Here is a 12,876-nt window from a genome sequence, read left to right as displayed (position 1 = left end):
GGGATCATTGGTCAGTAAAGGAATATTACTGATGAGTAAAAAATGGCTCCAGTGCCCCAGGTCAAACCAAGAGAACCTTTAGAGTCACACATTGAAGACCCTGCACCATGTTTGCTCTGGTCAGGTTGTAGTTACTATCTGGCTAATGAAGCCAGTTTCTGAAGTATTTCTCTGATGAAGAGAAAGATGTTAATAGACTTGGAAACATAATGTCTTACAGCTCCTTGAATTAATGCTATTCCTTTGGCAAGTGTCTGGGGAAGATCTGTGAGTCTCATTCATCTCTGTATCTCCCTGAGGGCCTAGCAATGTTATGTCCACAGAAAAGACTTAATAAATAGTTATTGAATTAAAATGACAAGATTATTGACTATATGAAGACAAAGCATTTTTTGTATTATACTACTGACCTTCAGAGTATCATCCAAGGGTGGGAAGGCAGGTAGGGGACACAGCAGTATGTATAAAGGACTTTTGGGAATCTGGGCACCTGACTCTCTCTTGGACCTACTTCTTAGTAGTTGTATGAGCTGAGAAAAGTCTTTAAATTATTTTTTAACCCTTACTTCCTGTTTTAGTAAAAGGGCAAGGGCTAGGCAAATGGGTTAAGTGACTTGCCCACAGTCACACAGCTAGGAAATGGCTAATACTTCTGCCTGAAGTCACAGTCCAATTAAGTAGCAGAGTCAAGTCTCAAGCCCGGACATCCCAACTCCAGACCTAGCACTCTATCCACTGTGCCACCTAACTGCTCCAAAGAAACAAGTCATTCCCACTGGTCTGGATTTCATTTTTCTTTTTCTTTTTTCCCCTCAGAACCCCAACTTTCTTTTTTGTTTTTTAATTTTTGTAAACTTTTGAAATTAAAATAAAATTCTCATTTTCATATACATAGCAAAACAGAAAGAATATTGTACAGAAGGCCTTTTGTAAGATTCAAATGAAAGAGTGAAACAAGAAAACATGAAGTGCAAAGGGACTTTTTGAAAAATTTTTTGAATTACCAAGCATTTTTTTTTATCTCCCCCCACAAAAGAAAAACAAAATCCTGTAAATAGTTTTGGCAGGAAGCCATCTTTGGCAACCAAAGGACAGTATATATTTTTAAATATGTATTTTTAATATGAATTTTAAAAATTAGTCCATCTTTCAAATAGCTATATGGTGCAGTAGATAGAGTACTAGATCTAGAGTCAGGAAGACGGAGTTCAAATTTGACCTCAGAGATTCAGCAACTCTGTGACCTTTTGGACAAGTCTTAACTTCTGCATAACTCAGTTTTTCAGCTGTAAAATGGTATTAATAATTGTACCTACTTCCCTGTGTTGTTGTGAGAATCAAAAAAGATTGTAAAACACTTAACATAATGACTGGCATATGGTTTTTAAAAAATCCTCATTCACTCCTTTGACTTCCTTCCTTTCCCCTCCCTCATTTTCATAGTCTACCAAAACAAATGCTCACATTCTGAAATTCTAGATCTTTTTCTTCATTTCAAACTCATTATTTCTCAGTCCAAAGGTGTGGGGTTCTAAAGTTCTAAAGTCTTTCTAAGGTTTTTTTTTTCTTTCCCTATAATGTTATAATTATATTGTTCTCCTATTCTATTCACCTTCGCTCTATATAAATTCATGAAGATCTTCCCATAGGGTTTCCTCTGAAATTGTCCATTTTAACATTTCTTATGGCACTAGATTTCAATACATTCATACACCACAATCTGCTTCACCATGACCCAATAGGAAGACACTCATAATTTCCAGTGTTAGGGCACTATGAAAAAAGCTGCTAAAAATATATTTGTACCTAGTGATCTTTTTCTCCTTCTTTGATTTCCCTGGGCTATTAGCCAACTAGAGGAATAGCTGGACCAAAGAGTATGAACAATTTGGTAACTTAGTAGACATCATTCTAAATTACTTTCCTGTCAGAACCAGAAGATCATTGTACATAGTAACAGCAATAATATAATGAGAATCAACTGTGAAACTTAGCTATTCTTATCAGTACAATGATCCAAGACAATTCCAAAGAACTCATGATGAAAAATGCTATCTTCCTCCAGAGAACTGATGAACTCTGAGTGCAGATTGAAGCAGATTTTTTTCATTTTCTTTATTTTTCTTGATTTCTCCCTACCAATACGGCTAATATAGAAATGTATTATACATGGCACATGTATAATCGATACCATACTGTTTGCCTTCTTAATGAGTGGGAGAGAGATGAGAGGAGCAAATTTGGGACGCATGATTTTTTAAAAAAAGTTACAAATAAACAATAAACCAAACAATTGCTTCCCAAAATAGCTGGATCAAGTCCTAGTTCCATCAATAGTGTATCAATGTACATGTTTTCCCTTCAACATTTGTCCTATTATCAAGGAATAATTAAAAATTAGTGAGGTAAATGTCTTATCAATTCTGTTTCCTTTTACTAGTTGCTCTAAAAAAGTTTAAATTTTGTATTCAAAGATATTTAACTTTTAGTCATTTAAGAATTTTATTTGTATGTGTAGCCCAACATCTCTCCAAGCCATACCCTACACTGAGTCACCTAGCTGCCCAGTCATCATCTCTTCTAATTACTAGTCCTGAATTCCTGTTCAACATTCCCTTTGTCCAGACCAAAATAAATCACACATGGATTCAAGATAATAGGCAGTTAAGCAGAATAGTAATTAATTGAAAGACATATTAAACACCTGTTATGTGCCACATTCTATGGTAAATGCTGGGCATACAAAACCAAAAAGAAAAAATCTTTCCCTTTGCTCTGGTGTACAGCCTCTCCCTGCCCTGGAATGTTCCATACAGCCATTCCTGGCTAGACCCAATGTCCAGTGGCCAAAGACCTGTCTCCCTTTTCTCATCTGGGCTGAGAAAATTACTCATTTTGATTTTTTTCCCCTCGGCTTTCCTGACCAAGACTTCACATGGTACACTTTGTGTGGAGTTGTAGGGTAGAGCTTGGCTAGAGTTCTTGTTACTCCACTATCTTTCCATGCCATGCCATTGTTGGGAAAAGAAAAAGGAAAACTCCTGGATTGTATTCCCGCTAGAATATCTATTTCTGAAGCTACTGAGAGGCTACCTCTCTGCTGACTGGCTACCATCTGCTGCTTCTCAGATGAGCCACTAGATTTGTTTATCTACTGAGTAGAACTGTATCTAAGAGAAGGCAATCAGAGATTTTCCTCATGGTACCAAAATACAGAGGTACGGGTAGTGGTAGTACTCCAGCAGGAAGAAAGAGCTTAGCACCTAGTTAACAAGAATAATTAAAATTGGAAACTAAAAACATTTCCAGTGACCATATCTCAGGTGCTCTTTTCCCTAATTTGGCCCCTCTATTGTTCATCTCAGCAAGGGCTTCTTGAACTCCTGTTGTCATGGGATCTCTGCTCACAAAGTAGTTTATTAGGATTTCTTCCCCCATTAGGGGCCTGTGTCCTGAAGTCCAAGTTCTTTCCTTGAAGTCTTTTCTTCATTAAAAAGTAGATTTCAGGATGCTTGCCCCAGGCCATTTTCTGGTAGCAGAATTTCTTCTTTGTTATTGTTCAATTGTGTCTGACTCTTGCTGATCCCCTTTGGAGTTTTCTTGGTGAAGAAAGAGTGCTTTGCCATTTCTTTGTCCAGCTCATTTTATATGGGGGGGGGGGGGGATGAAGCAAACAGTTATTACGACTTGTCCTGGGTCACACAGCTAGAAGTGTCTGAGGCCAAATTTGAACTCAGGAAGAGGAATCTTCCTGACTTCAGTCCCAGAACTCTATCTAGCCTATGACTCTAGCAAGTTTAATTTTTTTATGAGTCAAAGCTGTAGTTGTACCCATCCAGCACAACAAAGAACCTGAGGTTGTCTTTATTTTTTGACAATCTTATTTCTCCTCAGAAGGAATACTTGCAAGTGTGCTTAGTATTTGAGTTGCAATTCTTTGCAATTCCTATTATGCCTTCTAGTAGCCAGCACAAAACTACAATGATTACTCTAGCGTTCCATTAAGCAATAATCGAGGTTTGAAGTAGAGTTGTCTACCCTTGCTTTGTATTCCTGTAGCTATATTCAGGCCCTCCTAACATGAAGAAGCACCACAGGCTGTATGGATATATTGACAACTAGGTTGACTTGGAGTTAGAAAGACTTGGGATCAGATCTTGCCTCTGATACTTACTTTGACTCTGGGCACGCCACTGAATATCTTTCTTTTAGCTTCATTTAAAAAAAAATCTATAAAATAACAACCATCTCCCAGGGGATGTTGTAAAAGTAATCTGCAAACTAGATTGAACTCTATAAATGTTAGCTATAATTATTAATAGGTATGCTGTAGGTTACAATGTAACACAATGGGATATTATCTATTTTTATTCTGGCTGTAAAAAAAAACTATAAAAGAATTCAGTCCAATCACTGTCCCCCTCCCTCCTATAACTATTCTCTTTAAAAAGTTTAAGTAACCAGGCAGTCTCTCAGATTTCCAAACAGTTGTGACACACTTATTGTCTAATTACATTCATTTTCTCAACAGGAGACATCGTGACTATATATGAGAAGCAAAATGAAGGCTGGTGGTTTGGGTCCTTAAAAGGAAAAAAGGGCCATTTTCCTTCTGCATACGTGGAAGAGCTACCTTCAAACAATGGGGAAGTGTCTTCCAAGGCATAAGATACAAACTTGATTGTGGCCCTCCATACATTTAACTAATAGAAGTTCTCTTTCAGAAATGGACAACTCTTCAGGCCTTCACAGTGCTTTGCAATTTTGATTATTTTTCTTGGAACAATAATAACCACACTAAAAAATAGGGCAATGGGAATGTTAGAATGTCAGGACTTGACTTTGGATAGCATCTAATCCAAACCCCTCATTCTGCAAAAAAATTAAGTGACTTGCCTGTGGTTTCAGAGCTATTGATTCTAGTATCAGAGGCAGAACTTATTGCCCTAGGCCTGGGGCATTAGGACAAAGAGAGGCAAAGAGACAGAGGGAATTATATAAATAGATTCACAGATTGAGAGCTGGAAGGGACATTAGTTCCCAACCCCATCATTTTACAGATGAAGAGTCTAAGCCTAAGGCCCAGAGAAATTAAGTGTCTTAAGGAAGGAAGGAAGGAAGGAAGGAAGGAAGGAAGGAAGGAAGGAAGGAAGGAAGGAAGGAAGAAAGGAAGGAAAGAAAGAAACATTTACTAAATGCCTATTATGTGCCAGATACTGTGCTAAGCACTTTACAAATATCATCTCATTTGATCCTCACCATAACCATGGAAGGTAGGTACTATTACTATTAATTATTAAATTATCCCCACTTTACAATTAAGGAAAGTGAAGCAAACAGAGGTTAAGTGACTTGTCGGAGATCACACTACTACTGAGTCAGCAGCTGCATTTGAACTCAGATCTTCCTGACTTCAGGCCCAATTCTCTATTTATTGTGCTATTTACCTAGCTCCATGTTCACAAAGAAAATTTAGAAACAACTAAAATTTAAAACCCAAGCCTCTACCTCCAAAATGAATTGTACTATCTCTGGGAGTAGGGCTAACATTAATCAGAAAGTCAGTTTGAGGTCTACTTACTAAGGTAGAGAGGAGGCCAGGAAATAGCATGAGAACCACTAAGCAAGGAATCAATTCTTGGCATTCAGAAGCCTAAGCCAGGACACCGAGGATCAAAGTCAGAACTCGGACAGAGATCCATAAAATCAGAGGTTTGAAGCTAGCAGGGATTTCAAAGGCCCCTCTCATTTTACAGTTAAGGAAACTGAGACCCAGAGGAGAAATGCCAAACAGATAATCTGTGGCAGAGCTGGGATTTAAATCCAAGTCCTCTGATTTCAGATCCAAGGCACTTTTCACTATACTGTACAGTCCCTCTGGTGCTCAGCAACCAAATGGTGAGGGCTAAGATCAGAGTCTAGGCCCAAAAGGACAAAAATTTAGGCTGTGGATGTGGAAACCAGGCATAGGGTACCTTCAGGAAAAACAACTTGGAATTGAATCATTGAGCTTCTGAGATGGCACCTTTCTTGCTTGGGCCCAGAACTCATCTCAGAATGTGGGAAGGCCTGAGTCCAAAGACTAAGTAACTAGTATGCCTAGTTGAAACTGAGAAAAAAGACATCAATGTAGCTCCTGACTTTGAAGTCAGATGAAAATTGTATACAAATTCAGAAATCATGAATATTGAACTTTTATACTAATCTCTGATAGAAAAGATCTTTTCAAGTTATATCCTAGTAAAAGGGACAGCGAAGGCAGTCTTTTAGTATATATAAAGATGGTCTTACAGTATTTTTGCAATAATAGAGGATATTAAAAAAAAATAACTTCTGGGTGCCTGGGTCTCATTTTCTTCATCTGTAAAATTAATCCTCTAGTTTCTTGCAATGCTACATTTCTGATTTTCCTCCTAAGATTCATTGGCCCAATAATGACTAGAATAAGATGGCAGAGACTGCTAGACGGTGCAATGGATGGAGCATTGGGCCTAGACTTAGGAAGACACGCGTTAAAATCTGGCCTCAGATACTTATTAGCTAGAGGACCTAGGTTTGGCTCAGTTTCCTCGTGTTTAAATGGAAATAATAATAGCACTACCTCCCAGAATGGTTGTGAGGACTGACACATAGTAAGCATGATAGCGATTATTATTAAGATGAAATCTTCACAAAGCTTAAAAATAAGCATTTGAATAACTTTTCGTTAGGGCAGCTAGGTGGCTCAGTGGATGGAATACCAGCCTTGAAGTAAGGAAGACTCCTCTTCTTGAGTGCAAATCTGGCCTCAGACACTTATTAGCTCCGTGACTCTGGGCAAGCCACTTGATTCTGTTTGCCTCTGTTTCCTCATCTGTAAAATGAGCTGGAGAAGGAAATGGCAAACCATTCTAATATTTTTGCCAAGAAAACCCCAAATGAGGTTTGAATCGAAATGACTGAACAAGAAGAAATTTTTCACTCTGTGCAAACTGCTAGAAACCCAAGATTTCTGTCCATACAGATGGATAGTGTAATGAAAGAAATAAAGATATTTTCTTCAAGTAGCCCTGTTATAGAGATAGCTAGGGTTCTGGGAAGAGAGAAGGAAGTGGGTCCACGTGTTCCTGAAGCCTATAGGTTGATTGGTGGTCACTGGTCTGAAAACCTTAGGAAATGGCCAAAGATTCCTCATGCCACAAACCAAAGGCAGAAAGTACAGATGCAAAGCTATAGGGAGTTCTGCTCTGCTACCAGATAAGGGAGGCCTTTCTTTGAGAACGTGACAGAATCTACTTTGGAGTGAATTCAGTGGCAAAGATTCTGCGTTGCCCTCAGCCCCTCTACTCCCTACCATTTTTTCCCTTTTCAATTCTTTTTCTCTTCTTTTAAACTCATGAGAAGAAAATTTCAAGGTAAGGCTCACACATCAACAGTACTCTGTGGCATTATATTCATATAGGGAGATAAAAATAGCACAATGATACAGATATGAAAGCCGAAGGGGCTGGGCTGCATTTGCTAGGTGAAGCATAGCTTATAACCTAAAAGAAAAGAGCAGAAAGTTTAATTTCAACCTTGACAATGCAGTAGGAGAAGTTTTTCGCACTTGGCATATTATCTAAGTAATAGGCCATTAGGCCATGTGGGACAAGAGATTCTGAATCCATATTTCCTTTTTATCTTATTGCTTTCCATCAAGACATGATATGTAAAAAGGACTGTAACAATTGAATGTAGCCTGCAAATGAACCATTTCATAAAGTAGGAAGTGATTAGGCTCTTTGGACCCTGAGACTATCTTTGGGGATAATCTGTAAGGAAAAAAAAGACATCCTTTTCATTTGCAATTTTCCTTTGTGAAAATGTTGCTGACTTATATTCTGGAACTTTTTTTTTTTTTTGGTAATCCTTTGAGCATCTATGATTTATTATGAAAACTACCTCCAAGCAAAAGTGCCCTTTAAGCCAAAGCAAAGACACATCTGGTTAGCAATACAGACTTGTTTATTATCTGCCCAGCTGGGTTAGAATGGTTCCTAAGAGGATGGTCAGCTGGTATCCATGGCTAAAGACTGTACTGAAGACAGAATTATCCATTTGGTAAAATACTAATAGCAAGTATGATGAAGAATTAACACATACTCTGTGCTTCTATGTAAAATAAAAAGATTTTTAAAATATTAATGGTTTTAAACTATTAATTGAGTTTTCATAACGTGCTCTATTAAGCAGTTCATTAAGCCATAAATTTTTCAGCTCATTAACAACCTGAAATATGAACACTCTAGAACAGAGCCAGGATTCCATTGTCCAGTTATAAAGAATGCCTTCATTTTGTCTCTAAACTACTATAGTCAAAGTCTTTTCAACCCTCATTCTATCAACCAGAAATCTCTCCACTTACTGGCAATTCTCTGCACCTATAATAACTCATCAGTATAATGATGGTGTAAAGCAAACTTTAAGAAACTAAGGTGCCTTCTGCATCATCAAAGATGAAAATATGTTCTGTATAGTTTTAGTACTGTGTGTACCTTAGTGCCTTGTGGTTCTCTGAAATTGGGATATAGGCTCTTTGAGACCAAAGAAAAGAAAAAAAAAATCCTCCTCTCCCAAAATCACGGTGGGTTTGGAGGTGACCAGCATAGTGGGGACAAGGAAGTATTAACTATCCTTAAAATTCAAGTGCGCTATTGTCCTGCGTAATCATTGTCCTCTGAGTAAAGCCTGAAAATTAGGGTTTGGGAATGTGTTAATAATTTCTGATGTGAGATAAGAATTAGGCTTCCTTCAGATGGACTGGTGACTCAAATGAACCAGATTTGTGAAGAATGGAGTATTTTTTTGTAGATATGTTGGGCTATGTGGGGCTAAAGAAAACCCAAGAAATAGTGATCGAAAATGAATGGGCTACAACAATCAACCTAACTTCTTCAAGTATTAAGAACACAGGAGAAACAATAGAACCAGGGTAGGTTGATGAAATGCTAAAGAAGAAGAGAAGTTAGGGTAAACCCCATGAATTTAGGGATGTGGTTCTGAGGAATCTTCCTTTCTGATGCATAGGCCACAGTGAGTGCCACTTGCAAATTCCCCAGAACAATTGATAATGCCAACTCACTTGGGGCATCCTACTCCTAATATTTCTCCCAGATTTTTAAGTTTGTGACACTCTGATGTGTGATCATTACTTATTTGATTATCAAAATACTCTCTCCCTACCCTGTCTTAAACAATAGTTATGGCACCTAGGTGATGCAGTGGAGAAAGCACAGGACTTGGAGTCCAGAGGCTGTGAGTTTGAATCCTACCTCAGATTCTCCTGGGCAAGTCACGGTGCCTTAATTTCCCCATCAGTTAGGTGGATATAATAACAGTAACAACTTCAAAAGGTTGTGTGTAGGAAAATAAGTTAGCATATATAAAATGCTTTGCCAGCCTTAAATCATTACATAATTTTTTTTATTGTTATTCAATCATTTCAGTCATATCCTACTCTTTTTGCCACCAATTGGGGTTTTCTTAGCAAAGATTTTGGAGTGGTCTGCAATTTTCTTCTCCAGCTCATTTTACAGATCAGGAAACTGAGTCAAATAGAGTTAAGTGACTTGCTCAGGATCATATAGCTAGTAAGTGGCCATATCTGAAATCATGAAGAGGATCCTTGACTCCAGGCTCAGCGCTCCATCCCCTATACAAATTATTTATCATGATGATGATTTGCTGAAACAAATGGTATTAGACTGAGACAAACGTGAATTTAATTCTGTAAAGGCAAAAGATTTTCCATTTTTATGTTTCTTCCTAAATTTATAATGAGGATATCAATCATAAAATGAGCTAAATAACAGTACTATAAGAAAGCATACAATGTGTAATCAGAATCTGGGAATGTTAGATTTTGAAAGGAAACTTACAGATCGTTTCACAGATAAAGAATCTGAAGAAATCTAAAGAAATGTTGTCATTTACCCAAGGTCAGACATTTAGATTTTGACAGAGACAGAAGTCAAACCCAGGTCTTAAGCCAGTGCCCTTCCTATGACATCCATTTGTCACATTTATAGACTTTTTCACAGGTCATATTACAGAACCTTATACATTAATTTTTGGCTAAAGAGATAAGATTGGAATTCCATGTCTATATCACTCCAGACAAGAAGTTGTATGTCCTACATTGGAGTTTTTCATCTTTCTTGGAGTAATGACATTATAATTGTTAACTAAGTTAAATAATGCTTTTAAGGTTTACATTGCACTTTCTTCACAATGACCCTGTCGGGGTAATTACCAAGGCGGCAAATACTATGCCCATTTTATAGATGGGGAAAGTAAGACTCACATATTTATCCAAAGTCACAGGCTGCTGGTACATGGTAGAACTGGGATCCAAACCACATTGCTCCTTCCCTTCTGCCACCTTGGCTCTGTCCATTTATTAGAAGTCATCACTCTTCCTCTTCAATGGCTCCTTCCCCATTGCCTTCAGACTACTTTGTATTGTTAGAAGGATATTTACTGTAGCTTAGTAAGATCTGAGTGACAGAGAACAGGCTTAGAGTTCTCTTTGTGGGACACAGAGAAGACAGTTGAACTCCTGGAGGGAGGAAGCTGCTTTTTTCTCCTGTGTGTGAATCTTGATCTGCTGAGTTCATCTACAAGCAAGAAACCTGTGTATCTGGAGATAGGTGTCGAGCTGAGGTGAGGCATAACAGGGGTGGACCCTGTATGTCTATAATCCTTGCTCCCTCTCCTAGCTTGGATTAATAGCTGTAACAAATGGACATCTGTGAAACTCATCTGCTGAAGAGACATCTGTGGACATACGTGAGATCCCCACAACTAACAGCTGGACCTGTTCACCATCCAGTTGCTGGATTGGTTTGAGATTAGGCAGCTGTCAGTTTAACCTATAGAGTAGTTTTACCCTACCAGACTTTGGGGGAGAGGACCCTTAGTACTCCAAGATAGATTACCTAATCCCTTCCTTTTCTGTCCCAAATATTATTAAAATCCCTTTTATAGTCGGACTCTCCTTGTTGAGCTTCCTTTCTCAAACCTGGCACCTCATCTACTCTAAAGACCCACTGTGATTTGACCCAGCTAATAACCTGGTGTTATCTCCTTTTACCCCAATTATCCCATTCCTTCACCTTACCCAAGCCACCAAGGTTTAATTTATTATTAAGGATTTATTGTATTTACTATAGTATCAACCACATCCCACACAAAAGGGTCCTCATCTGCCATCTCTTATTTGTCCTATACTATAGTACTTCCCTTCACATTGATACTTCTAGAAAATCTACACTTTCCATTCTTGTCTTAACTTCCTTACCATCCACTCCTCAGATTTTCTTTTCTGGGCCAATCCAGTGATTTAGGCTCAGGGATTAGAAAGCAGTCATGGACCATAAAATACAATAAAAACAACTTTGTTCAAAATGATTAACATAATTCCTAAAGCTAAAAAGGTTACTAAATCAACTAATTCTTTCTGCCTCAACTTTTATTATGGCAATTACCAAGGCTAAGTAAAAAAAAAAAAAAACATGTCTCAAAGGGTAAGGGGTATCCTTCCAAAACCCAGACACCCAACTCTCCATAGACTTGGCCCTCAGACAGAGAGGAGGACTGAGACAATATCTGTAAAGTGCTCAGTACAATGGCTGACACAAAGCAGGCACCATGCAAATGTTATTCCCTTCCTCTTCTGTCCACTCTCTACCCTATTCCACCCCCCACCCCCCCAAAAAAATTCAGTGATAATTCCTAGAATGGCTACCCTGCCTTTTTATTTATTTAAAAACAAAAACCCTTGCCCTTACCCTCTATCTTAGAATCTAAATCAATGGCTAGACAATTGGGGCCAAGATCACACAGCTAGGAAGTAGAAAGTGTCAACAAATTGTGGTATCTGATGGTGATGGGCGTAGAAAGTGTCTGAGGCCAGTTTTGAATCCAGGGCTTCTCATCTCCTCAAAGTCTGACTTTCTATACACTGAGCCACCTAGCTGCCCTGCCTTCCTGCTTTTTTTCTTTTTTTTCAATAAACCCTTACTTTCCATCTTAGAATCAATACTGTGTATTAGTTCCAAGACAGAAGAATATTAAGGGCTAGGTAATTGGGGGTTAAATTATTTGTCCAGAGTCACACAGCTAAGAAATGTCTGAGATCACATTTGAGCCCAGGACCTCTCATCACAAGGCCTGGCTCTCAATCCACTGAGCCACCTAAGCTGCCCCCATGAGCAATCATTTTCAAAATACTGTAGTTTGGTAAGTCTACACAGTTACTTGGAAGTTCTCTGCACATTCTTTCTTCTAGCAATGTCATTCTCTCAACCTCTCCCAGGTGGCCTCAAGTTTTATTCCCAAAGCTCTCTGCTATTCCCTACTGCTTCCTGGAGGTGACTTCTAGGCTGTTCTTTGCTACTCTCCATTGTCCTAATTCATGACATCACAGATCTAAAGCTAGACAGAACCTCAGAGGCCATCTAGTTCAACCCTTTTATTTTAGAGACAAGAAAACTGTGAGTCTTAAAGATATTAAGTGAATTTTCCAAGGTCACAAAACTATTAAGAGCCAGAGGTGGGATTTGTACCCAGGTCTTCCTTATTCCCTTTCTATCATTTGTGCATTACATTGTGCCCTGCAATGTCTCCCTCTGAAGTAAATGATTGCACCCAGGAAACTGTTGGTTTTAGTTATTTTTTCCTTAATTTTTGGGCCAGGGACCAAATTTTGGTCCACAATTGTCTATTCATCAAATATGAAGTGCTTTTTGTAGGCTAAGCACTATGCTAGGTTTTGAATATGAGACAGGTTTCCCTTCATCATCTTTCTTATAAGGACTTAGTCTTTGAAACAAAAAGAAAAAAAAAAAAAATATA

At 38.3% G+C, this 12,876-nt stretch overlaps 1 protein-coding gene across 2 annotated transcripts in view; it reads left to right on the top strand.

Moving 5' to 3' along the window:
• NOSTRIN (nitric oxide synthase trafficking) overlaps window positions 1-5,040 on the top strand; it is an 88,083-nt gene extending 83,043 nt beyond the window's left edge. For both annotated transcript variants that reach the window (XM_044669813.1, XM_044669812.1), the window contains one exon: window positions 4,532-5,040. In XM_044669813.1, the coding sequence (XP_044525748.1) occupies window positions 4,532-4,668 (137 nt within the window). In that variant the 3' untranslated portion in view covers window positions 4,669-5,040. The remainder of the gene's footprint in view (window positions 1-4,531) is intronic.
• The last annotated feature ends 7,836 nt before the right edge of the window (window positions 5,041-12,876 follow it).

This window comes from Gracilinanus agilis, chromosome 3, assembly GCF_016433145.1.
Source record: "Gracilinanus agilis isolate LMUSP501 chromosome 3, AgileGrace, whole genome shotgun sequence".
In the NCBI taxonomy this organism is placed as follows: Eukaryota; Metazoa; Chordata; class Mammalia; order Didelphimorphia; family Didelphidae; genus Gracilinanus; species Gracilinanus agilis.
This window is presented reverse-complemented; position numbering and strand designations above follow the sequence as displayed.